A 27,865-nucleotide genomic window follows, 5' to 3' on the forward strand; every position below is an offset into this window, starting at 1 on the left:
TTAAGTGCTTTTGGTCTTGGACTGTGTTTTCTTTTTTCTTCTATTAAAAATTGAAATGAAATCTGAAAGCAGTTAATTTTAATTTCTTTTAGCATTTGGTAAATCTTTATTGTACAGTTTTTCTGGAATAGATACTACAGATGATTATCTTTCCCTTTTCTCGTTATTTCTTTAAGTAATTCTTTCTCATTGCTTAAAAATTAGGATATATAAGCACAAAAATAAATTGTCTAAAAAATCACTCATACTCAGTATTGTTGGTAACCCTACTTAGAATTACTATATAGACTTTTAAACATTTTGTGAGTGCCTGTGTATGTGACACATATATATGTGTGCACATATATACATATTATAATGACCATTGTAGTAGACATACACATGAAAATTTGTATGTATACTTTTTAATCAAAATAGATTCACTATATACTGTTTTGTAAGCTTTTCCATTCAATAATATCGAACTTTTTCATAGGCCTGGTAAAAAATATATATATAGCAAGAGAGAGAGAAAATCTACATATCTATACATATATATACTCATCATTCCCTAAAGCCTAAATAGCATCTTACTATATGGTTACACCTATTTGTTTAACAAATCCTCGCTTACTGACTGCTAAGTCATTTCCATTATTTTTTGTCAAACAATGCAGGACCTGTCATTTCCTTAGTTTGAGGAATTTTTGACTCAAGATTATACGAGAATATTTTCTTAAATGATTTTGTCATTTTTACTAGAGTCCTCCAGAAAGTTTATGTCAGCGTGTGAGTGGCCGTCTCTTCATACTTATGCCAGTATTGGTACTATCGTTCTTTATAATCTCCACTATTCCGATAGGCCAAAAGTGAAATGTTAACAATATGTGCTTTCATTTGTTTGCTTTCTAGTGGTTGGGGAAAAAAGACTTTTTTATGATTATTAACACATCATAATTCTTCTCTAGTTTATTTCCTCTTTTTATCCCTGGCCCGTTTTCTTTTTTCCTAATGGGACGTTTGTCTGTCTTGATAATTTCTCAATGGATCCTCTATCTTAAATGCTGCAAAATTTTTTTCTTGATTTATCATTTGCCTGATTCATTTGTGCTGTTTTCTTTTGCTCTCTATTAAAAAAATCAACTTTTTTCTTCATTATTTCTGCTTCTGATGTCTTAGAAAGTTATCTCTCCTGTACCCCTAGATTATATAAATATCCCCTACATTTTTAGAAGAGTAGGTTTCTAAATAACTTCATATTTTCTTGGAAATTTTCTCTCAGGTATTTAAATTCTCTAGGAAGCATTTATTAGCTAAATTGAGTTTTAGTATTAAATGTAAATGAATTATTTCTATCTCTTATTTTCAGAATCCAATAACTTCTGTTCAGAAACTGTCATTAGGGCAATGTCGTTTTTGGATTATCGTTGTGAATATTTTAAAATAGAATGGGTAAGATCTTATAGTTTTATCAGCTTCAACCTTCTCTTTCTACTTTAGGTTGGCAGGTTTGACTGTTCCTCTGCCCCAGACATCTGTAGTAATCTCTATGTTTTCCAGCCATGTCTAGCAGTATTTAAAGGACAGGGAACCAAAGAATATGAAATTCATCATGGTAAGAATGGAAATAATTTTCATTTTCAAATAGAAATTTTCTAATTATACTTTTTACCTTGTTTATATTAACATGCTTATTGTAAATAGCTTTGCTCTTATTTATTAGTAAATATGAGGAAAGATTTTGAATTATAGTCATTTTATTCTTTTTATTCTTCTTTTAAAAATAAATGTCTTTCTCTTAATATTTTGATCAGCGTTTCTGATGATACATCAGGCTAGTGAGAAATTTAAGTCCTGCTTGTTGGCAAAAGCAAGCAACCCCTGCAGTTTACATTCCAGCATGCCACATGGAGCATCTCAGCCACTATAGGCAATTTCCAGAGCATTCTTTTGGATTTTTCCTCCACTAGACTACCAGATTTCTTCATTAGCTGCTTCATTGTTTCTCTTGCATTTATAATAATTACATTTCAACATTTTGGCTTATTTGGAACTTTAGCTCTGCATTCATGGAAGTACAGTCCCAATTGCTAGAGTTTGGGATATGTCAGTCTTTGTCCTGAAAGAGGTCAAATATAGCAAAAGAGATGCACAAACTACCAACTATAATACAGCTAAGTGAATAACACTGATAAAATGCCTGTTAGGTGATAAGCACTGCTTTAGGTGTTGGGGAGTGTTAGTTATCTATTGCTGAGTAGTAAGTGGAAATGATATAAGACATGAACTTTCTCTCAAAAAGTTAAAAATGTAGTCAAGTAGGTATGGGAGGAGAGAGATATATAAGAAAATGTGAAAAATATTTTAATGTCCATTATGTATGAATTACAACAAGATCAAATAAAGAGACTTACTTACAGCAGGTGACATCTGAATTGACCATAAAATGCTCAATTTCCCAAAGCACATACAGGGCAAAAAAGAAGTGAGGTCCTCTAGGCTGAAGGAACTGCATGAGCAAAGACTTGGCAAGGTAACACTAACAGTAACTGCTGCTTATTCAGCACTTTCTATAGTCAGATGTTTTGCTAAAGGACTTGCATCCATGATTTATTTTTATCTTCACAACAGCCCAGTAAAGGAGAAAACTAAGACTCAGAAAGTTTAAGTAATTTGCCCCATTATAAACAACTGGAAACTGGTCAAGGTAGATTTTGAATCCAAATGTGTCTGACTCCAGAACCTAGGCTTATAGCAGCTACTGTGTCACACCCTAAAAGGACCAGAAATAACTAAGTTTTAATAATGTAGTTATCTTGTTTTTTTACCCCTGAAATATTCCTTAGGTCTCCACTTTTCCATACTTACTCCCTTGTTTCAAGTTCTTCATCTCCCTCATTTATTAAAATCTCCTCCTCCTATGGGATTGTCCATCTCTTAGCCTTTCCTCTTTACGCTTGATTCCTTGTTTTGTTTGCAGCATTATTACTCATTCTCATGGCACTTTTCTGCCTTGACTGTCCTGATTTCATTTAGAATAAACTTAATATTTCATAGCATAGGAACAATGACTTTGTTTTGCTCACTGCTCTATCTCCACCTAGAATGGTGCCTGGCACATAGTAGGGAATTGTTAAATAGTTGTTAAGTTAATGGGATACATTCATTGTCTGCCTCTGCCAGTTTTTCCAGCTTCATCTCCCATCTCCGCACCTTCAAATAATCTTAGTTGCTTTTGGATCCTTGAGAATGTTTCATGTTCTTTCACTGTTCTGTGCCTTCATACATGATTTTTCATTCTTAATTGTAATCATTCCTTCCTGCTCCTCAATATATTTAGCAAACTTCAAATTACTCTTCAAAACTTAACTTAAAGCAGTTTCTCCACTGGAGAATATACTCTGAATCTCCGAGCACTTCCTTTTATGTGCTCTTACAAACTTTTTAATATAACCTGTATTGTTTCTTTGGATTTAAATAGATATTGAGCATATACATGTACTAGGTATAGCACTTTGGAATAGAAAAAAATGTAAACTATACTTAATCTCCACCTGAAAGAAAATTATGGACTAGTAGGGAAAATAGACAAGTAAATGGGTAAATTTTTAAAATATCATAAGTGGGAAGTGTTAGGTATCTATTGTTGAGTAGTAAATTACCCCAAAAATCAGCTTGTAAAAACAAACATTTGTTAATTCACACAGTTTTTGGTGGTCAGGAATCTGAGAACAGCTTATCTTTTGGTGGTTCTGGACCCAGCTTTTCTCATGAGGTTGCAATCAAAGTAGGCAATGGCTGTGGTTATCTGAAGGCTAGACTGCAGCTATAGGATCTGGGTCCAAGCTGACTCATGGGATAGTCAGAGACTTCATATGGCAGGAGGCCTAACTTCCTCGCTGGATATTGGCAGAGGCCTCATCACGTGGGCATATCATCACATGAGCCTTTCTGTAGAGCTTATGACAGCTGGCTTCTCCCAGAATGAGTAATCAAAGAAGAGAGAGAAAGACCAAGACAGAAGCAACAATGTCTTTTATAACCTGATCTCAAACAAGACAAATCATCATATCCCCATATTCTGTTGGTCGCATACACCAACCATGGAACATCTCAATGGTATAAGTACATGAGGTAGGGGTAATTGGAGGCTATCTTGGAAACTGGCTACCACAGGGGGTGAGCATGGGTTGCACTTAGGAAGAAATTTAGTAGGAACAATTTTTCCGGGTTAGAGAAAGCGCAGGAGAAAGCAATCTGTGTTGAGATCTGAAGTATAAATGATGGCTACCTAAATGAAGAGGGGGCAAATACATTCCGAGCACAGGAACCAGCACATAGATTCATGGACTCTGAGGTAAGAGAGAGCCTCCTTGATCTTAGACAAGCAAGACTGCAGGATAGCTGGGATGTTGAATGTTGAGAAAGGAATGAGACTTGAGGCTGGAGAGGGCAACAGGGGTCCAAATTACGTGTCTAATCTGTCAGGTAAAGGAACTTGGACTTTATCCCGAGGGCAGAGCAGACATTCATGGATTTAAGCAGAGATATGATTTAACTAGTTTTACATTTTAGAAAGGTGACTGGCTGCCTAGAATGGATGGAAGCAAGATTGAAGGGAGAACAGGCAGAAGCCTGATGCAGTCATTTATATGAGAGAAGAAGGCTGCCTTCACGAAATCATGGTAAAATGGATGAAGAGAATTAGACAGATTTTTTAAATACCAAGAATACAAAATTAGTATAACCTGGTGATTGTGGAGATTGTGGAGATTGGGGAGGTGGGAACAAGAAAGGGAAAAGTCAAGGGTAATACCTATGTTTCTGACTTGGTGAACCAGCAATTGAGTCATTATACCATTTAATGAGGAAGAGGACACTGGGCGAGGAATTGATGTGGAGTATATGCCTAGGCTTCAGGAGAGGAATTAGGCTGAAAATGTAGATTTTTAGTTGTACATATTTATGGGGTACAGTGTGTTGTTTCAATACATGTATGTATTTCACAGTGATCCACTCAGGGTAGATAGCATATCCATCACCTAAACATTTTTCATTTCTTTGTGGTGATTACGTTCAAGATCTTTTCTAGCTATTCAGAAGTATACAGTACAATATTATTAGCTGTAGTTACCCTAGATCACCAGAACTTATTTTTCCTATTTATCTGTAACTTTATACCCTTTAACCAAATTCTTCCCCCCACCCCCACACTCCTTCCCCAGGCTTTGATACTCTCTACTTCTATGAGAACTTTTTTTTTTTTTTTTTTTTTTTTTAAAGATTCCACATTATGAGTGAGGTCATGGGGTATTTGTCTTTCTGTGCCTGGCTTGCTTCACTTAACATGATTTAAATAATCATCATATTGATGGTAATTGAAGCCTTGGGTGAGGATGAGATAGAGATTGTCTAAGAATGAGTAGAGAGAAAAGTGGAGACTCAAAATCAGAGTGATAAAGATCACCTTTAAGGGATTGTCAGAGATAGAGAAATTTGTGAAGTCATTTAAGAGGTAGCAGCTAAAGAGTAAGAAAAAAAAGAATGTGGTGTCATTTATCCCTCTTATAATTAAATATTTGTGACAAAATCTCCCTCTCTTCTGCTGGGCTATGAGCTTCTTAAGGAAAGGAACTATCTTTTTTTATGTTTGCGTGTCCTACAGGGTCTGACACATAATAGGCACTTAATTTTAACTATTGAGTGAATAAGTCAGAGGGCACTTGGGAAAATGAACTAGGCTGTGGTTGAGAAAGATGTTATTTGCCAAGCCAAGGAGTATATTATTTCGGCAGTGGCAAATTGTGAGTGGCATTTAGCAAATGGACAAAATGACCGGATTAATGTTTTTGTAATTTGACTATGGTAGCAATGTAGAAATTAGTTAAGGAAGGCTGGGGACAGAAATACCAGCTAGGTTATCACAGTAAGCCACATTGAATTCAGGCAGTAGCAATGGGTCTGGAGACAGTAAGAGAATGGATAGAGTTATGATACAAGGGCAGAGAAAGAAGGCAAAGATAACTCTGGGCAATTTTATTCAGGCACCTAGTGGATGATTTTGCCATTGCCAAGATATAGAAGTTGAGAAAAAGAGCAAATTTGGGGGAAAATAACTCAGCTTCAATTTGGATATATTGTGTTTGAAATGTTTATGTGATGTCCAAATACCTTTTTCCACTGGAGAGTTGAATTCATAAGAGAGGTCTGGATTAAAGAAACAGATACAGGCCATAGTGATAGCTGAAATAAGCCTAAAGAATTTAAAGAACACTAAAAAGAACTTACTATTCTACCTGTGAGGACAAAACATTTGAAAGAGGTCTTGAGTTTAACTAGTCCAAGACACAGGAGTGTGTGCAAGGAAGAAGCATTCCTGGAAGAGCAAACCCAAGTATAGTGATTCAGAACCCCAAAACCTCACAAAAATCAGTTTGTTCATAAGTTCATCTTCATTTCTTTAATATTTTGAGTGTAAAAACTTTGAAATGTTTATATGGATATAAAAGGTAGAAAGTGGATTTTAATTTTTCTCTTATTCAATTTCAAAGGAAAGAAGATTCTATATGATATACTTGCCTTTGCCAAAGAAAGTGTTAATTCTCACGTCACCACACTTGGACCTCAAAACTTTCCTGCCAGTGACAAAGAACCATGGCTTGTTGATTTTTTTGCTCCTGTAAGTTATTTTTATCTGTCAAATTTCAATATTGTCATTCTTTTCATGACATGGCAAAAAGACGTTTTCTAGATAACCTCAGACCGTTGTAGTAGAAATGTGTCACTCAGTTCTGTCCACTATCACATATCATTTCTAAGTGAACACTAATGTTAACCCTTCTAAGGATTAAGTACGTACCCAGAAGACATGACACTAAGTGTAGTTTGTCTTACTTAGCATATTGCTGGTTGCAAAAATGACAGGTTTTTTGATTTCTTTTGTCTCATGATTTCATTTGTCTCAGTGCTTCTGATTTTTTTTTTCTTAGTGGTGTCCACCATGTCGAGCTTTACTGCCAGAGTTACGAAGAGCCTCAAATCTTCTTTATGGCCAGCTTAAATTTGGTACTCTAGATTGTACAGTTCATGAGGGACTCTGTAACATGGTAAGGCAAAGTTTAAAAAATATATTCTAATCATTGTTTTTGTAAATAGAGACCTTTTGACAGCCAAATTTGATATTAAAATAATAAAATAACTTTTCAAATGTATATCTTCCATTTAGAGTAGTAACAAGTTGTTTATTTTATTGGTTATGAATATTCCTGAGATACAAAGCTGATTGTTACCCCTCAGGCCCAAGATGTGAGGGCCAGATTCATTCTGGCAGCATGCTCATTACCACAAATAGCATTTATACCTCATGTCCCCCACCCAATTAGCCCCAAATTCCCTCCCCCTCTCCCACACATTCCACTCCGTAGCCCAAAAAATGTTCCCTCCCTCTGCACGTCCAGCACACCACTGTAGACTTACTTTCCAACCTTCTTTCTCTCTTAGCTCCCACGTATGATTTAGCACGTGCAGTATTTATCCTTCTGTGCTTTGCTTATTTCACTCAACATAAGTTTCTCCAAGCTCATCCATATTGTTGCAAGTGGGAGTATTTCGTTCTTTCTTATGGCAGAGTAGTATTCCATCGTGTATATTTACCACATTTTCCTCATCCAATCATCCATCAATGGACATTTAGGTTGGTTCCATGTCTTGGCTATTGTAAACAGAGCTGCAGTGAACATCGGAGTGCAGGTATCCTTTCAACATGATGATTTCCATTCTTCCAGGTATATACCCAGAAGTGGGATTGCAGGATCATATGAAAGATCTATCTGTAGTTGTTTGAGAAACCTTCATACTGTTTTCCATAGTGGTTGTACTAATTTACAGTCCCACCAACAGTGTAAGAGCATTCCCTTCTCTGCATCCTCACCAGCATTTTTTATTCACCATCTTTTTTATTACAGCCAGTCTAACTGGGGTGAGGTGGTATCTCAGTGTAGTTTTAATTTGCATTTCCCTGATGACTAGTGACACTGAGCATTTTTTCATGTTATCTATTGGCCATTAGTAAGAGGTTATTTAAACAAGTAATTTTATCAAAATGACATCAAATTATGATTGAATTAAATCATGAATGGATAATATATGTGGTTGAATGTAGAATAAGGTCTTATTTATCAAATTCAGGCAGATATTTAGTTGACCTGATAAAATGCTTACATGGTTTTCCAATTATTTAAAATCTTTATTTCTTTAACTTAATATTATCTTTCAACAATCTATAATTTTTATTTTGTGGCTCTTACCATACTTGTCTTCTAAGTATATTTAATAGAAGGATATTAAGACAATGAATGAGCTTTTTGAAATCTTTCTTTACATGAAAATATTTTCTTAGGTAAATAAATATTCATTCCTCAGTCCCAGGAAGAACTAGAAATTATATACCTCATAGTGAAAATATGAGGATACTTCATAAAGTTTGTGGAAAAACAGAATTAAAAGAAATACAAATCTTTCCTAAACTTTTTGAAGTACCCTCATATATAATACCACCTATAAAATATTCTTGGCCACAAAAATCAATTCTAAAGTAGATCAAGCCTCCAGATCTGTTATTGTGTAGGAAATCCAATGACCAAGGAGCATATTAAGTGATTCGGTGGGCTTGCAATCTGCAGATCCCAGTACGTGGAGAGCTTTACAGGACAAACACCCAGTTTATTTGACAAATACATTGAAGGGGATGGGGAGGAGATACTGAAGAGACTTAAAGATCCTTTCAGTCAAATACAGTGTTTAGGCCTTGTTTGGATGCAGTGAAAACATACCAACTGCAAAAAAGGAGAGATGTAATTAGGGAGATTTGAACACTGACAGAATATTGTGGTTATTTTGGAGAGAAAGTCTCCTTACATTTTAAATATACTGAAATATTTATGGATGAAATGACAGATCATCTGGAATTTCCTTTAAAATAATCTTGGAGTAGGAGTAGAATAGAAGCAGGGTGTAGATGAGTGAAGTAAGAGTATCCATGAGGGGGTGACTGTTATAGCTACATGAGTATATGATAGTTTATTGCTCTCTACTTATATGAATGTTTTCAATAACTCATAAAACTAAAATGTTTAAAAGAGAGAAAGAGGAAGGGAAAAAAGAAATGGGGAAAGGAAGGGGAATGAAAAAAAGGCAATATGTTTCTAAAACATAATAGAAGTAAATGTAAGGGGAAATCTTTATGACAACTGTGTTGGGAATAACTTTTTGCTTTGTACAAAAGTACAAAAATAACATAAGGATAAAAATTAATGAATTTGCTACATTAAATGTTGAATCTAGTGCCAAAGAGGCACTATAATGTTAAAACAGACTTTTTCAAACTCAATAGAAAAAAATGAGAAAGGTTAAAGACGTTTTGTACAGCAGGAAATCCGGTAAGTGTAAAAAATGTTAGGGGCCGAGCCCGTGGCGCAAGGGAGAGTGCGGAGCTGGGAGCACGGCGACACTCGCGCCGCGGGTTCGGATCCTATATAGGAATGGCCGGTGCACTCACTGGCTGAGTGCTGGTCACGAAAAAGACAAAAAAAAAAAAAAAATGTTAGACTTCACTTGTCATCAAGAAAAGGCAAATTACAGCAAAAGTCAGATACCTTCCCCACCCATCAAACTTAAAAGATTTTTACAATAAATAGCAAGAATATAGATAAATAAGTTATTCATTCACACAATGGAATACCGTAGAATATTTAAAAGTAGATAATGCCTGTATCAGCATGGGTACATCTCAAAAATATACAATGTAAAATGAAAAAAGCAGATTGCAAAATAGCAAACAGTGTGATAATGTTAGGGAAAGGTTTTAAATGCTCAAAACAATATATTGCTCAGGGATACATACACATGTAGCAAAAATATAAAAACATCAATGGATTGGATATGCACTAATTTCAGAATATTGGTTGACCCTAGTGTGAGGGAAGGAAAGAAATAGGATCAAGGAAGAGTATGTCAGCAATTTGCCAGTATGCCCAAAGTTAATCTTTGTTAAATATAGGGGAGGGATACGCAGGTATTTGTTAGATTATTCTCTCTTCTTACAAATATGTTTGAAGTTTCATTAAGTTTTAAAAAATAAAGGAAATAAAGTTTGGTTTTGAATGTCTTGTGTAAGAATGTGACTTTGAAAATAAGCTCCAACAAAGATAAGTTAATTTGATAATAATCTTAATTTGAATTCCCTTAGTTTTTCTAATTTTTGTCTCATTAAATATCATGTGAGTATAAAGTGTAAGGGTTTAAAAATATGGTATCCTAGATTCACCTGGAATAGAGAACAGGATTCATTAGTCACTACTCACCAATTGGTTGACCTTACCAAGTCACTTAGCCTCTCAATATCTCAGTTTCCTCCTATATAGCCTGGCTTTTTAATTTTAGCTGCTGAGTAGAATTGTTCTGAGGAATAAATGAGAAACTACATGTTAAATACTAAAATAGGGCTCAACACATAATAAGCACTTGTTAAATTTTAGCTGTAATTATTTTGTTAATCTCATGAATTATTTGAATTTGCAGATATTTTTCAAAACTTGGATGTTTCTTTTTTTTTTTTTTTTTTTTTTTATTTCTCAACCCTAGTCAAAGATTCTAATTTGCTAATAAGTACTTGTCAACTTCAAGGATGCAAAGTTCAGCTACAGCAAATCCACAGACAGGGATCTCTTTGTAATATTTAAAAAAATAAAAATAGAGAGAGATGCTTCCTGGGCTGGTGTACATGTTAATTATGAGGAAGAAATTAAGCTTTTGTACCATAAAGGCTTTTTGAATAAAGAATGAGAAGTAACCACATTCTTAGGGCATGATTCATAATTCTTTAACCTAAAATATAGTTGTGTACACATTAATTATTCATTTACTTATTCTTGCTGTTTTATTTTCTTGATTATTATCTTCTTATAGAAAAATTAGTTTTTATTGTGTTTTCAAAAAAAGAGTCAAGATAGAGATATAGCCTGCTCTGTATAGCCTTTTCCCACCTTGGTTCAGTAGAGTAGAAAGGGACTAAGCACGAAATTACCCGTGCTCTCAGTGTTTTGATGCCTATGGTTTTCATGGCTGATGGGGTGGCTATAAATAAGGGTCAAGTATTCATCAGTACAATCATGAATACATTTCCTTTGCTAAATTTGACTCGGCTAAAATTTTTTAGTCAACAGCAGTTTAGCAATGACTTTTTAAAATCTTGTTGCTACTTAAAGGCAAGCTGATTATAAACTTGAAAAATAGGTAGAATATATATAAAATTTTTGTTTAATTTGTATTCTCCTCCTTTACAGTATAACATTCAGGCTTATCCAACCACAGTGGTATTCAACCAGTCCAATGTTCATGAGTATGAAGGACATCACTCTGCTGAGCAGATCTTGGAGTTCATAGAGGTATTTCAAATTACAGCCTGTGGCTAGAGATCCTTCTATCTATATGTACACTTCATATGAATATTTAATCATATTTAATAATGGGATTTATTTTTCTCATGCCAAAACATTTTCTGACAAGAAACGGTTTCTTTAAATTTTTCAGATGTTTTACTATATAAACTCTGAGAATATCTCTGTTTTGTTACCTAGTATAGTGCCTTGTACATAGTGGACACAACTATTTATTGCATATATGCAGTTATACTTTCACATAAAGCCTTGTCACCCACTTGCCCTGTCTTCTTTAAAAATAGAAGTACGCTGCATCAACAGCATCTCCTTTTTTCTCACGAATAGTCTTGATTGACTTAAGTAGTTACAGGGGCCTCCTAAGAAAGAAATGAAAAATTCTAGCTTATCATTGTCCGTTTAATGACCACCCTATTCTGTGCTACTTATCTGCTCTCCTGCTCCAAAGTAATGTTTTGTTTTTTATTGTTTTTCCAGTGAAGCTAACCTCTTTGTTACTATTACCTGATCGTTATGAGGTGAAGCTTTGTTAAAAAAGCATTTGAAACAAGTGATCTGTAGGGAGGTTGTGCAGTATCTCCAGTCAGAATGTCAGAAAAATAAAATAGTAGGCTTTCCATTAGTAATTAAAGGATCATTTGTTCTTGGTTCCAGAACAGAACTACATGGCCTATGTAGACATCTGGGCAGCTCTTGGAACTCTTGTATTATCTACCCATCACCTTAAAGTTGCCTCTTTTCCCTGCCTACGATGATTTTAGTGATACATAGATATAAAGGGAAAACATGTTGATTTAATAAAAATGATGGGCAAAATCCAAACTTAAATAAATTAGGAATCAATTTCATTTTTTAAAATAATTAACTATTGATTTCCTTTAAATATCCTTAAGCATCTTTTGGTTTCTGAAAAACAGGAAATTTCTAAATGACATATACCAACAATTTGCCAAGAATATATGAACAACTCATTTTTATGTCTATTATAATAGAAGCTATATTCTTTTTAGGATCTTATGAATCCTTCAGTGGTATCCCTTACACCCACTACTTTCAATGAACTTGTTAAACAAAGAAAATATGATGAAGTCTGGATGGTTGATTTTTATTCTCCGTGGTGTCATCCATGTCAAGTTTTAATGCCAGAATGGAAAAGAATGGCCCGGGTGCGGTAAAATAGTTTATTTTAAATCTTAACATTTACTAGAAATGTTTATTTACCAGAGTTATTTTGAAACTGAGATGAATGAACCCACAACTAGATTATGACTTAGTAACAGTTCTGATCATATCATTTAGATTCTGCCTATTACATGTAGTATCTGGTACACTTTTGACCATATTGCTGCCAGCATCATCCCAAAGACACTCTTCATTTTCTATTTAAATTTTTTCTATACTGTATTTTTAGAGCCTAAAGATATTGTTCTTCACAATACTATGGGACTTTAAGAAAAAAAATAGCCTTGAGCAGTAAAACGTTTACACAGTGGTCTTCAAAAAGTTCATGGAAAAATTCATGTAATCTTTTAATTCTACTGTATTTTTTGAAGTACCCTTGTATTTAGAAAGTTTCCTATAAATAGGCACAGTGTTATAAATCATGAAAGACTGGAAACAAATTATTTAGATACCAGAATAGAAAATTCTATTAATATTTTATATTTATTTCTAAGATAAAAAATAAGCCTTTAAGACATAGTGATTTCTAGTATCTTAACATTTAAGAATATACATTTTTGTGCTTTCTTTTCAATAAAATGTTTTAATTCAGATGTGAGTCAATAGGATACCTACAATGCTTGCCTCCACTGGAAAAAGTAATTCCTTGAAATATCACTGCAGAGACCTTCATTAGTTCTTGGTTTCTAATAGTTTGAGGTTTAGAAATACATAATTTTTCCCACATGATAAATGGATGAAGTCAATTGTTTAATCTGCAATAATAATAAGCTGTTATCTCCAAAATTAGATCTCAAATTCATTAATAGCCCTTATTCATTTTTAATTGATGGAAATCACTGATAAATAATATAATCATTTCACAGTGACTGCATATTTCTTTATTGTAAACGTGTGTGAAACATTATAGAGGTAATTTGATTCCAATCAGTTTGATATATCTTTTTATTTTGTTTTATAGACATTAACTGGACTGATCAATGTTGGCAGTATAGACTGTCAACAATATCATTCTTTTTGTGCCCAAGAAAATGTTCACAGATACCCTGAGATAAGATTTTTTCCCCAAAAATCAAATAAAGCTTATGAGTATCAGTAAGTATTCTCTAAAATTTGGAGATATGTATTATAATCATTTAATTATACAGTTAACATTTAAGTTACTCTAACTAAATAAAAGTTAACCCAACAAATATTTATTGGGAGACTACCATGTTTAAGATAGCATGTTAGGGAGCACTTCCAAAGATGAAAAAAGAATTGAATAATCCCTCTGTTTATGAAGCTTACAGTCTAGTAAAGAAGATAAGAGGAAGAGCTAACATTTATTAAGTTAGTTGGTTTCAGGTATTCTACTATATATACTTTACTCACATTATTTCTACTAGGCCTCACATGTACTCTGTGAGGTAGGAATCATTATCGTTCCTACTATAACAGAAATAAACTATGATTCTCAGACCTTAGATAACATTCTCAAGTCACACAGTTGCTGGGGTTTGAACGTAAGTCTGTCTCAGTGCCTATATTGTTTCCACACCACCACGTGGTATTTCAGGTAGAAAACTCAGATGTAAGGTAGAATATGATGAATATTATTAAAGTAGTAAAATTGAGCCATGGATTTCAAAGGAAGAGAGGGTTACAACTGTGAGAAAATCATGAAAGGCTGCATTTTTGAGGTAGCTTTAAAATTGGATGGGAATTTGACTGACAGTAATAACTTGAATGAAGGTTCAGAAACTAAAGCCTCAGACATTTTGAGCTTTGCAGTTCCCATAGGTCTGCAGGAAATGTCCAGCAGATATAGCTAGACATTCTAGTCTGCCTGGAGCACAAAACGATACCAAGACTAGAGAAAAATTATTTGGGAAGCTATGTAACCAATATTTGTAGCTAGGTATATTGAGAAGAGAAATGCTAGATGAAGTCAATCAACTAAACATTTTTTAATTACTTCAATATATTTGTTTTCTGAATATATCGAATAATAGAAAATACTATTTACAACTCCTATTTTTTCTTTTTTCAGTAGTTACAATGGTTGGAATAGGGATGCTTATTCCCTAAGAATTTGGGGTCTAGGGTAAGTAATTAAAATACATATCATTGTATAAAATAGATTCAAAGCTGTTTACCTTCTTCTTATGTCATTAGTTTAGTGTGGATTGTTTAAGGTTCCAGCATCTTAAACTACTTAGTAAATGATATGTACCAAGATGGGGTGTTTTATTACACTGTCATTCTTTGAAGCAATTTTTAACTTAGAAAAAGTCTTGCAACATTATTACATTTTTAGATGTTTACTTTGGTTTTGTATAATGAAAAATGATTTTGATCCTTTGCCACAGGTTTTTACCTCAGGTGTCCACAGATTTAACACCTCAGACTTTCAATGAAAAAGTTTTACAAGGAAAGAATCATTGGGTGGTTGATTTCTATGCTCCTTGGTGTGGACCTTGCCAAAATTTTGCTCCGGAATTTGAGCTCTTGGCTAGGGTAAGTCTTATCTATCTACTTAAATAAGTTGTGGTCACATGCCTGTTTTAATAATTAGATAAAACACTGTAAATATAATTCTTGGGTTTTTTTTTTAAGTTTTCTCTGAATTTAAACAACTATATTCTTTTTCTATGACTAATCTTTGCAAATTTCTTTTCTATATGAAAGCTTTTAGCTGACATCGTCTCTATCTCAGTGGACAGCATCATCATCTACCTAGTTGTAAGAGCCAGAAATCTCTCTTCGCTCTTGTCTCCTACTTCCTTCCCCTACCGCCAGTACTCTGCTGCCCTCCAGGCAATCACTAGATCCTATCTGTTCTATGTCATCTCTTATCCATCTTTATTGCTAGCCTTTTTGTCTGAGCCTTCATCTAGATTTATTATATTTGCCTTTTAACTAGTCTCATACTACCTAGTCTACCTTCTTCAGTGCTGCCCTGATGCTCTTCCTAAAATATTGCCTTCTCTGGCTCACTAACCAAGTTTCTTGGTATGTGTCCATTGACTTCAGGTCTCCAATCTGAGCTTTCTTTCTTTCTCCCACCTCACCCCTTACACTCCAGACATAAAGTATTTCAGGTTCTCTGAACATGTATCCTTATGTATGTGCTCTCCTGTCTCTACTTTGGTCGTCTGGATTTTGTTCTCCTCATGCTACAAAACTCAACTCTGATGGCACTTCTGCATTCTCTGCTTTTCTTAGTTAATCAATGTCATTTTGATATCTTATACTCCATCAGTGTACTTAAACAATGCATGTTAATTATTTACACAGCTGTCTCTTCCATAAGACTGTGAGCTTCTTGAGAGCCAGGTCCATGTTTTATCTGTATTCGTATTCCTACTGCCTAACTTAGTAAATGCTTATAAAATCAAACTGAATACATACACTCAGTGCAGTCTGAGTTTTTGATGTTTCTTTCTGTCATAACAGTCCTGTTAATGACCTAATCTAGATTAGTAGTTTCCTCACCTACATAATTCAAGGATCTCTTGCCATTGGCAGTACAAGACATTCATTAGAATGAGAAAGTCAAAACCAGTCCCACCTGCCTAAAATAAAAGCTTAGCATCCCAAGCAAGCCACGAGAATTTCTTAGCAGAGGGATTTCAAAGCTCCTATAAACTGTAAAAAGATTATTTTATTTATTGACTGGTCCTTCAAATAAGAGGTTATTCATCTTTCTACTTTAATCTTCTTCATATGCTTTCTTTTTCTCCAATAATTCTAACAAAATATTTTATTCCTTCATTCCTCATTATTGAAAACTTAGCTTGGTTATAAACTTTGTAATGTAACTATGTCTTGAGTATAGCAGAAGATTGCTAAGCATGAAAAGGATCATTCATTCAACAAATCCTAAGCACCAAGTGAACAGCATTATGCTCGGTACTGGGCCGACAAAGATGAAAAGACAGAAATTTCATGTCTTTAAGAAAATTTTAATGTAGTGGAAAGGTGAAATACTAATGAATAAATATAATACAACAGGATGATTTCTATAGTAAAATTAGAATGAAATCCAGAGTCAGGCCAGGAAGAGATGGAAGGCTCCACAGAAAAGTTAGTATTTGAGACGAGAATTACAACATGACCAGGAGTTGGGCACTTGAAAAGGAGCTGGAGAGCACTCTAAACAGAGAAGACAGTTATTTGGTAGCATACAGAAAAATGAGAGAGTAGGTCATGTTCAGGGATCTCCATCGTTAGTCCAGTATTATCAGAGTATAAACAAGGAAGGGGAATGACAAAAAATGAAGCTCAAATAATGGGCAAGGAGGAGGAGGTTTACTTCTTTTCCCTGTGCTAGTGCACCACCCACTCTACCTCAGTGATTTTATACTGTACAGAATGTATTCTATGTAAGCAGTAGAGGAGAACTGTTGGATATAGCAGGATTCATTTTACATTTTAGAAAGATCACATTGGCGGGCTGAACAAGAACCAATAAACAGAAAGAGAGCTTCCGGTCAAGATGGTGGTCCCAGCATCACTCTCTCCCACAAATCAACCAATTTACAACTATTAAAAAGCAATGAACTGCCAAGCTGGGGCCACTAGAGTTCAGGGGAAGAGGAGGAGAGACCTAAGGAGTACATACATGAAGGCAGGAGAAACCATGATGAAAGAAAGAAAGGACTGCTCCTGCCATTTTTAATCCCAGTCACTTCAAGTCTGACCCTTGTGAGCACAGGGAGCAAGAGCTGGCAAAAGCCTCTGCTGTGCCCTTCCTATGAAGTTGCTTGGAGGCGGCAGGGTCGAAGAGGGCCTTGGTGACCTCAGGCCAGCAGGACCACTAACAGGCTTCCCATGGACCCACATAGGAGTGAGGAGCCAGAACAACTGAAAAAAGGAGCCACTCAGAGGCCAGTGAATCATCGCAAGGGACCAGCACACACCCTGTCCCATGGGAAGTGTTTGGAGTACGGGTGGTCAGGGAGATGGGCCCACAGGGGAACACTGAGGTACTACAAGGACAGCTGATCTTCCCCCCAATCAGCACAGGACCACTCAGTGGAGGCAAGTCAGGAATATAGAACTGCAGGGGGAGCAGTTTGCTGAAAAGACTCAGGTCCAGACTAGAGTTTCTACACAACCCAGGTGTACCAGATCTCGCGAGACCCGGATATACCTACAAAGTCAAACATTAAAACCTGACCTGCACAAAAAGACTTCCCCAGGGAATCAGCAGCAATTAGGTCAACCACAAGGCTCAAGTGCTGGTCCCCACAGAAACTTCCTCCATTTTAGAAGTAAGCAAAGGACAACAAATTAGTTCCAGTGCAGAGTTTAAGTAGTAGGAACAGCATAATCCAACACAGAACTGAAAGAAAAAACAAAATACCCACAGAGCAGAGACAAAGTTTGATATTAACTAGTAAAGGTCTCACTTCACCAAAGAACACCTATAAAACCTAGAAAGACCAGATGCCCCCTGGGCCCACAAGCCTGGGAGAGGGTAGGGCTGGGGGCAGTGGGGGAGTCGAGGGTTTCAGCCACATCCCCCTGACATGTGCATTCAGCCCAGCAATGACTAACCACCACTGGAAGCCCCCTGGTCTCCCCTGCAGGAATGAGGGGGGTGCCACGGGCCTCAACCATACCCCTCCTTCTCCTACCCTATTTCCTTTCCTTCTCCCCCTCTCACCCAACTGCTCCACAAGAACATCTTAGAATGTAAAAACAGATGGAGCTGGGGACCAACCCCTCCTCCCACAACCAGGCAAAGAGCATGCCAAAAACACCACTTCCACGTGGGTGGCCCACCACAGCCACCACAATAGCCACAGCTGCCCCAAAAGCAGCTAGATGCCCCACCACCATGCAGATGGTCCACCAGCCACTCAAGTCCATTGACACAAGGAAAGTCACCAGTGGAGACCAAAGAAGAGGATGTCTCTCTCCACAAAGCCTATTCCATTGTGACAGAAGAAACATCTACTCTACAGTAATATTGGGGGACCTGAACACACCTCTCCAAGCACTGGACAGATCTTCTAGGCAACAAATCAACAGAGTAACTGTTAGTCTTTCAGAAAGAGAGAAGAAATCTAGGGTTATCAGAAGGGTATGGGGAGAGATTGGATAAGGGGCATAAAGAATAAGTATGATTTGTAATAATATATATGCTAATATTTGATCAACATACTTCAATGTCGAATCCTAAAAATATGTATAATCAATTATGGTTCAATAAAAAAATAAATTCACACTGGGGCCTAACTCAACAAAAAACATTCAAGTTGATAAAGAAAATAAAGCTAGAATATATGAGGAAAAAAAAAAACAGAGAAAGATATTTAGAGCACAAAACCAATATGGTGCCCTCCCCTAATTAAAAATATAAGTAAAATAATAAAATAAAATAAACATTTTGGAAATGACATAAAAACCTATTAAAATAACATTTCTGGATTTCTCCAACCTTCAACATGAGTGTGTGTCTGTCTGCATATGTGCTTATTCATGCAACATTGCTGGTTCCTTAAAAGTTAGTCTGCCTGTTGTTGTACCCCAGCCTTGGGGACTCAACTGCAGGCACCAAAGATATTTTAGTTGTCCTGAAGTGAGAGATAATAACTTGAACCAGGATTAGGTCAGTGATGATAGTAAGAAGAGAAAGGAGACAAATACAAAAGAGATATAAGAATAAATAGGGACCATCACATCCTGGACACAGGTGGTGAAGGTCAGCTTTGTATGCAATGAATAGGCATAATCAGTAAAATAAAAATGAATAAATAGGATTTAATGTTTGTTATAGGTGAAGGAGAGAGGAGTTATAGGATAACCCTGGTATCTATTTTAAACTGAATAAATAGGAAGAAGAGTGGGTTAAGGGAACAGGATTAATTTTGGACATGCTTGAGGTACTTCTGAGGCATTCACCCAAAGCAAGCCAATACATAATTGAATATGAAATCAAGGGGAGAGACTGGAGTTGATGAACATACAGGTATATAAAATCAACCTAGGAGACTCTTCACAGTGAAAAAATTGTTGACCAAAGAGAACTCTGATTGGATGTTATAACATGAGGGGCGGATAAAGGAGGAGGTCCCCCATGCTAGAAAATGGGAAGAAAGCCAAGGGAGAGTAGTGACCAATGCCAAGAAAGAAAAGAGAAAAGAAAGAAGTGGTTAGCAGTATCGGGTGCCCATTAAGAAGACTGAAGCGTCCATTCAGTTTGGTCAAGTAGAGGTCAGTTGTGAACTTTGAGGAGTTTTAGTGGAGGGAGAAGAACAGGTGCCAGACTAAAATGTCTTGCCAAACTAGGAGATGGTGAGGAAGTGGTGAAAGAGTAGACTGCTGCTCAGAAAAAAATGAAAGCCTTAGAGAAGCAGGGTGGTAGCTACAGGAACCATTGCAATTCAGGAAGGAATCCTTTTGTGATCATGTGTACATACACTGAAAAGAGAATAACAGATCTGCCAGGGAAGGATTGGAGAACATAGGAGGAGGAGTCAGCCTTCCACAAGATGAAAAATACTCTCTCAGCACAGAGACCAGAGAAAGGAAAAAAAGATGAAAACAGAAACAGAGGTTTGTGATGGGCAAGGTGTGGGTAACAAGAAATCAAGGTAGTTCAGAATAAAGCTTCTCAGTTTTAAGACACAGGAGAATTTGTTTGCTGTTGCGGGGAGGTGGTGCTGGGTGAACAGAAGCTTAAAGGGCCAGGAAGAATTTAGAAACAATCTTGTTTGAATAGGAAGGATTGAAACTACGTTTCTTAAATAACCCTTAAATATATAAAGATTCAGAATGTTTTATATCATGTTGCCTTGTGGTTGCCAAAATAGTTTATGCTGAAGAGAGGATGGCAAACCATATTTTTCTTTTTTCAGATGATTAAAGGAAAAGTGAAAGCTGGGAAAGTAGACTGTCAGGCTTATGCTCAAACGTGCCAGAAAGCTGGTATCAGAGCCTATCCAACTGTGAAATTTTATTTCTATGAAAGAGCAAAGGTATGTACAGGCTTTCCTCTAATTCCTTCCTTTAACAGTCCAAGCTCAAAAGGAGATTTGTTTTCAGTCTGAGTAATGCTTTTTCCTATTTTGTTCTCCCTTTGTCCTTTTTAAAATATTATTGCATATTACTGAAACAGCTTTTCATTTACATATATACCAAGTGATCTTAACAGTTTTTCTTTCTCATGGTTGTATGATCTCAGTTGCCTTAAATTTTTATACTAATGAATAGGAAAATTAGAGACATAACAAAATATTAATATTGGCTATCTTTGGGTGGTGGAATTCAGAGTAATTATTTTCTGTGAAGTTTCATATTTCTGACTTTTTATAGAATGACTACATGTTACTTTTATAAGTAATTCTTCTTTCCTAGAAGGTAAAAAAATTAAGAGAATACTTTTACAATACTTTTGAAATAGTCTTAGTACATGAGTATCTTTAATAATTATTCATGGTTTAGATTACAAAATAAAAGTTAGGGTTTCTGGATTCAGTCATAATTAATTTGGGGAGCCACTGACAATATGCTTTTTCAGTAAAAAAAAAAAAAAAAACTAGAGATCCACCAATGGGTCTTAACAAAATCCATGTCATACCTTTTATCTGTGATTATTGATACAAAAGTTCTGTCTTTCAGGCACTGTACTTGCTAACTCATGACCTTTGCTGTGTTCCCAAGTAAAAAGATGTTTTGTTTTTTGACAGTAAAACTCTGACACTTTAAAGAATGCATAAGAATAGATTAACAAGAGTTTTTTTTTTTTCAGAATTGAAGATTAACTTTCTCATGCTCAATTAGTTTATAAGAAAGTACATAAGAATGCATGATTTTTTTTTTTAATTGAAAGAAAAGTTCAACAAAGGCAGGCAGACAAAGGAGATTGCACAGTGTGGTGAAAGATAAAATGAACTGTTTTCTATTATGATCCTAGGAAGAGTATGGCTAGCTAAACCAAAAAACAAAAATAGTAAGAGCAGTAATGTTTGCAAAGGTTATAGTGGCTACTGAGGTCACTAAGAACAGCCTGCCTGGAATAATATTTATTTCCTATATTTCTGTTCAGAATGCTTTATACTATTGATAAGTTTAAGTAATGAGCTTAATTCCTTTGGGGGGGGAAACTGTGGTAAGCTAAACAAGGATTTGCCATGTACTCATGTTTTCTGGTAAAATATTCAAAATAAATAATGTCAAATATTTTCTACTTTTTGGAGGAGAATGTCAGGTTAAGATCTGATATTTTTTGGTAGCTTTAATACATTTTGAAATAGAGCTAAATAAAGAAATTAGGTGATGAGTTTTTGAAATCTCATTGTCGCACATCTAAGTTTTGTCCATGAAGGTTTTTGATTTGTCAAGAAGCTGTCAAGAACAGGCTGGGGCAAGCAGAACTCAGCAGAGATAAAGGAGCTTATATCTGCTTCTCAAGTTTCAGAACAACTGAGAAATGGGTGACATAAATAGGGGTATTATTCAGGTAGAATGATATTAGGGAAGTGGCATTGTAATGAGCAGTTACAGAACTAACCACACCATAGACAGAGCTGTTTGAAAAGATGATGTTACCATGTGTCCAGAGGAATCCAGCTGATAAAGTTAGGAACCAAATGTCCCTGTTCAAACTGAAAGGTGGGTGGCATCCAGAAGTCCAGGCCAGATAGGAAGGCCAAGGGAGAATAATGATTGGAGTAAACAGAAGTACAACCAGGCGGGCAGTTAGTTGGGGTTGGGGTTTGGGTTCACACCAGGAATGAGAAAACAGATGGCTCCAGATGCAAAATAAGCAGGCCTTGATATACTGACCTGCTCCTTCCCCTGCTTTTCAGCCACTTTCCTGCTGTGCAGATGATAACTAGGAGATATGTGTTGCTTTCTATTATTGTAGTTGGTCAAGGTTTTGTCAGTACTGATGACTGCATTAGATTAGAATGATTTCAGTCCTCTGAGGACATCTTTTCTAAAATAGTTTAGATGTTTTGAGGCTTTTGGAGTCAACGGTGCATTTTTCCCAAGGATCTATTTTACGTTTCCATAACACTATTAGTATTTATTTTAGGTACATTATGGGTTAAAACTGTGCTTTTGCAGCATTATTTCTCTGAAGACACTTGAATTTCAAACACTTAAGGTTTTGGAACAAAAGAACTTTAAAGCATATTTAATCAAGTTTCTTAGATGGAAATGTTATGTTTTGGTTAAATAAAGATAACGAGTGTTTTTAATTTTAGAGAGATATTTTAGAAGAGCAAATAAATACCAGAGATGCAAAAGTGATTGCTACCTTAATATATGAAAAATTAGAAACTCTCCAAAATCAAGGAAAGAGAAATAAGGTAAGGACTAAGCCTAGAGATCACTTTAACAAAAGTTATCAAAATTTATTCTTACTATATATTATGTATATCAATACACATAAGGTATTGATAAGGTATACATAAGGTACAATAATCATAAATTTCATAAGGTAACAGGAACCTTCAAAAAGTAGTAAGATAGTTGGAAATTTCTACTTTGGGAAATAGGACAATCATGGAAATGCTTAGAAATTGAGACAACTAAAACCGTTTAACAAAAAATAGTGACTAAAATGGTTCGTTCAAAAACTTGTATAGAAATATTCATAGCAGCTTCATTCATAATGCAAAAAAGTGGAAATGCAAATGTCCATCAGCTGATGAAGGGATAAACAAAATGTGGTATATTCATACAATGGTATATTTTTTAACCATAAAAAGGAATGAAGTACTAATCCTTATTACAACATGGATGAACCTTGAAAACATATGCTTAGTGAATGAAACCAGTCACAAAAGGCCACATTACTGTGTATGATTTTATGTGAGATGTCCAGAATAGACTAACCCACAGAGACTAGAAGTAGATTAGTGGTTGCCTAGGGGTGGGGTGCAGTAGAAAAGAAATGGAATTTGGGGCAACTGCTGATGGATAATAAAGTTTCTTTTGGGGGTGTGGAAAATATTTTAAAATTAGATCGTGATGATAGTTGCACTATTCTGAATATACTAAAAACCATTGAACTCCTTTAAATGTAGGAATTTTATGGTATATGAACTATATCTCAGTAAAGCTATTAAAAAATAGTGACTATGGCCATAAATTATTTAAATTTTGTTCAAATGTAAAAGCATTGAATTGTTAGTAATAAATATACTGGAGCTTTCATAATACATTTTGGATAGCAAATTTTCTTTTGTTCTTGGAGTATTCAGGATGTATTGAGACCCATATTCTTCTTGGGCATTCCTTGAATTTTTTTTTAATCTATCAAAAAGCAGTGCAACCTTTCCTGTTATCCTTCAGAAGGCAGTTCACTTTTGCCTTTTTAAAATCAGTGTCATCCTAGAGCATACACAGAAACAGAGTAGAGAGTCCATGATGGTGGAGTGCTTTCTGATAGGAATATAATACAATCACATATATGGTGTCTTGGATTCTTTCCCTATAAGATAAGAAAAGGACAAAAGCACAGCACAGCCTCTGGAGAGGACTGGAGAAGGCTGACTTTGTAGGGCCATATTACAGTACTGATTCTGCTATAATCTAATTCAGAGCTGCAGCCCCCAATACAGAAAACCTTATAGCCTGCTTTGAAAATATTTTGTCCAAATCTAAAATATAGGAAAGAGATAGTTGTGAATCTGTTTTCTTGGGTTCACTGAACAAACATGTTTTTCTAGTGTTTTGGCAATATTAGTTTTCTCAAGATATTTTATTTAAAAATTTATGACTTTTATCAAGTTAAATATTTGAAATAGAAAAACATTATTAGTGATAAACAGAATATCACAACCGAAATTAAGTTAAAGAGCGTACTACCAAATAGGCCTTTGAAAGTACATAAAATTATAGTCTGCTGTGCGGAGGTAAGAACTAGGAGATAATCATTTCTTTTCCATTGTTTTAGTTAGGCAGGGTATATTTTATGTAGTAATATATTAAATAAGAATACTGAGTATTTCTGAAAAGGTAAAATATTGCTTAGTTTATATTATTTTACCTTATTTTTAACATCATAAACTCTTCCTTTTCTCTTTCAATCACCTTTACATTATTGTTATAGGATGAACTTTGATGATGAAGAAAAAATTGAAGAGAAATTCTGACAAATGACATCAGAAGACACCTTCTTTAGAATGTCAGTACGTTCATGGTTAGGAATAAATGAACGTTATCTTGGACTTGTAATTGCACTGCCTGAATTCTGTACAGCATTGGTATGAATGAAGGGTCTGCAAGTTTTTTCTGTAAAAGGCCAGATCATAAATATTTTAAGGTTTGCAGACCATAAAAGGTTCTTGTCACATATTCTTCTTTGTTGTTTTGTTGTTGTTTTCTAAACAGCCTTTTAAAAAATACAAAAACCACTTTTAGCTCAGGGCCATACAAACATAGGCCACAAGCCACATTCATGGGCCACAGATTGCTAGAAATGATGTTTTGTGTGACTAGCTGCAAAATGAGCCTGCTCTGCATTATCTACCATAATGTCTAAAGATGTACAAAGTAGACTTTTTCACCTAGTTCTGTGGCTGGACTGAAAAGAGGTAACTTGGTTTTCAGTCACCTGTTCTAAAAATTCTGTCTCTGACTATATATTTCATCGTAAAAACACTCAAAATGCAGAAAAATAAACAGATACCTGTTTTCATGCTGTATTATAAAGAAAATATTATTCATTGTTTTCTGTCCTTTTTAAAGATTGAAGAAATGCTAATTTTTCACAACTGAGAAATTTTTTTTTCAACACTAAGTGTACAAATTGTATAGATATATATCATCCAGAAAAAGATGTGTAGAAATTAACTGGACATTGTAGAGTATCCCAGATATATCAAGTATTTAGAGTTCTATATTTGGAATATATATGGGTCATTTATTTTCTGAAATGTCTTTCATAAAAATTTTCTGATAGTTGATTTTTTTTTTTAAGCATCTTTCTAATTTTTAAGCTTTTTGGAATTTGTTTTGACCTATATTCTTTACTTACACTGGTTTGTTTTTTTCATAGTTCTGGTTCTTTCATTCTTTTTTATTCATTATTCAAGTAGGAAAAATAATTTTACAGGTTTGTTTCACTGTAGCTCATAATGATCCTGTGGTTATTCCAGTTATTAGTATACTGTCAGAGGCTGCCTTTTTTAGATAAATATGGGTGTAATAACTAAAGTTATTTTTATAAGAAAATCAAGTATATAAATCTAAGAGTGGGATTTTTTAGTTTCAGATCTGTTCATACTCAATCACAAAATTTTTTCCTTGCATTTAACAAATTGTGAGTAACATGTAGATGTTTGGTTATAATTCAAGAGTGTATCAAATGATAAAAATCCCAGTTGCTCAAAAGAAGTCAATGAATAAAAAAAACCCTTTGATTTTTCTAAAAACTTATTAAGACTGTGCTTTATTTTGTTTGGAAGAGATTTGTGGGGTTTTTTTAAATATCACTTTACCTTGTCCCCCAATATTCCCTCACGTAGATTACTTTATAGCTATAATTTAACTTATATAAAAAATAGACTTTGTTCATTTTCAACTCTAACCTTATGCTTCACATTCTCTCCCATATTTTTCTCTAGTATATACTCTTAACCTCCATTCTTGGGTTCTGCTTTATACACATGGGCATATATGGAACAGTCACCACGCTTAACCTTAACACCAGCTTTTTGAATTTTGATCAGTAATGGCAAGAGCCTTTCATTTATTCAATTTTTAAAGCCTAGAAGTTCTTCACAATTGGCTTGTTTCTACAAGAATCCCAGTAAAAATGGAGTGCCTAAGGAAGCTTTCCTTGGTAATATTTACTGTGTTAATATACTGGTTATGTACGTACCACTGTGCTGGATCCTGAGGAGTGTGCAAAAGGAATATAAGGCATGGTTCCCATCTCCCAAGAGTTTATATTCACAGTTCTGTCAACTAAACTCATAAATAAGTTTATAGTTACTTCTATTGCCACTTATAAATATATTTCCTATACTTACTAGTTGAGAAATATTTTAGGCAGTAAATAAAATAGTAAATATTATGTATCCTGTAACTTGGCCTAAATTATGTGCCTGTGGAATCAAAATCTAAAGCCAGGGACCCTGGGAATCATGTTAGGTAACATGTATCGTAAACTAACATAAATCAGGAGGCTATCTTCTGCATCGTATCATTGTTACTGGTCTTTCAAAAATAGCTGGCAGATTTAGGCTTTAACGGCTGCATTGGTGTAGTAGAGCACCTCTAAGGAGTACCAAGTATAACGTGTCTCTCAGTAACACCATTTTTGTGTGCAGCTGAACTTAGGTAACGTGGTACCAAGTCTAGCAGACCAGAGCACAGTCTGCCAGGCAGGCAGGCAGCCAGCCTTAAAGATTAGGTACATTTAAAGGATGTGGCTACATAAGACCTTTGGAGTATGTGTTTGGGGCATTAATATTTGCCTATTCTCAGCTGGTGGACAGTTGGATGAGATGACCTCTCATTTCTCCAACTCTGAGATTCTGTGAATGAAGACAGGAAACAGGAATTTGAAAGGCTGACCGGACTGAAAAGACTGAAGTGGCTCATGTAAGGTAGTTTTGGAAAAACAGATTGGAAAAGCACATTGTAGCCTGGTTGCTTTTATATATTGGATCTCAAGCTGGGTATGCAAGTATGTGTTGGGGGAAACTTGTGGGAATGGATTTGAGTAAAAGAAAAGTACCCAAGTCAAGAATCTTTCCCTCCTCTTTATTTCCTTCCCTCCTCTTCTCTCTTTTCCTTTTCCCCTTTTCTTTAACTTTTATATGAATCGATCATAAGTTCTCTCCACTTTCTGAGCCACTTCTTCCTTGAATTCCTATATGAAGTAACTGCAACTCGCTTCCCACATAATGAGGAGAAGTTCAATGTTAGATACACAAATCTGTCTTCCCTTTTTCCATGAATCTGAAAACAGTAAATCTTCATAAAGGCAGGGACTAATTTTACCTACATCATTTAATAATATTATATAAAGACTCAGATGCAAATAGGACTGATTAAAATTTTTACTTTTTCTTTTTGTTGGTGGCTGACTGCTATGGGGATCCGAATCCTTGACTTTGGTGTTATAACATCCCACTGTAACCAACTGATACTTTTAATTTTTAATTGTGGTAAAACACACATAACAAAATTTACCAGTAACCATTTTTAAGTGTACAGTTCAGTTGTATTAAATTCATTCATATCACTGTGCAACCGTCAAAAAATATTTATATATATATATGCCTATTCTA

General features: G+C 35.1%; 1 protein-coding gene across 4 annotated transcripts in view; it reads left to right on the forward strand.

Moving 5' to 3' along the window:
- The window catches only part of DNAJC10 (DnaJ heat shock protein family (Hsp40) member C10), a 52,283-nt gene extending 26,805 nt beyond the window's left edge, over nucleotides 1–25,478 (forward strand). For 3 of the 4 annotated variants that reach the window (XM_063091856.1, XM_063091873.1, XM_063091862.1), the window contains 11 exons: nucleotides 1,480–1,594; nucleotides 6,531–6,658; nucleotides 6,969–7,085; nucleotides 11,322–11,423; nucleotides 12,446–12,601; nucleotides 13,579–13,712; nucleotides 14,650–14,703; nucleotides 14,969–15,116; nucleotides 20,468–20,587; nucleotides 22,823–22,927; nucleotides 24,676–25,478. In XM_063091856.1, coding sequence (XP_062947926.1) covers nucleotides 1,480–1,594; nucleotides 6,531–6,658; nucleotides 6,969–7,085; nucleotides 11,322–11,423; nucleotides 12,446–12,601; nucleotides 13,579–13,712; nucleotides 14,650–14,703; nucleotides 14,969–15,116; nucleotides 20,468–20,587; nucleotides 22,823–22,927; nucleotides 24,676–24,687 — 1,191 coding nt within the window. In that variant the 3' untranslated portion in view covers nucleotides 24,688–25,478. Of the gene's footprint in view, nucleotides 1–1,479; nucleotides 1,595–6,530; nucleotides 6,659–6,968; nucleotides 7,086–11,321; nucleotides 11,424–12,445; nucleotides 12,602–13,578; nucleotides 13,713–14,649; nucleotides 14,704–14,968; nucleotides 15,117–15,287; nucleotides 16,004–20,467; nucleotides 20,588–22,822; nucleotides 22,928–24,675 lie in introns of those variants that run through there. The other variant, XM_063091865.1, reaches the window with a different exon arrangement.
- Nucleotides 25,479–27,865: the final 2,387 nt, after the last annotated feature.

This window comes from Cynocephalus volans, chromosome 1 (assembly GCF_027409185.1).
Source record: "Cynocephalus volans isolate mCynVol1 chromosome 1, mCynVol1.pri, whole genome shotgun sequence".
Taxonomy (NCBI): domain Eukaryota; kingdom Metazoa; phylum Chordata; class Mammalia; order Dermoptera; family Cynocephalidae; genus Cynocephalus; species Cynocephalus volans.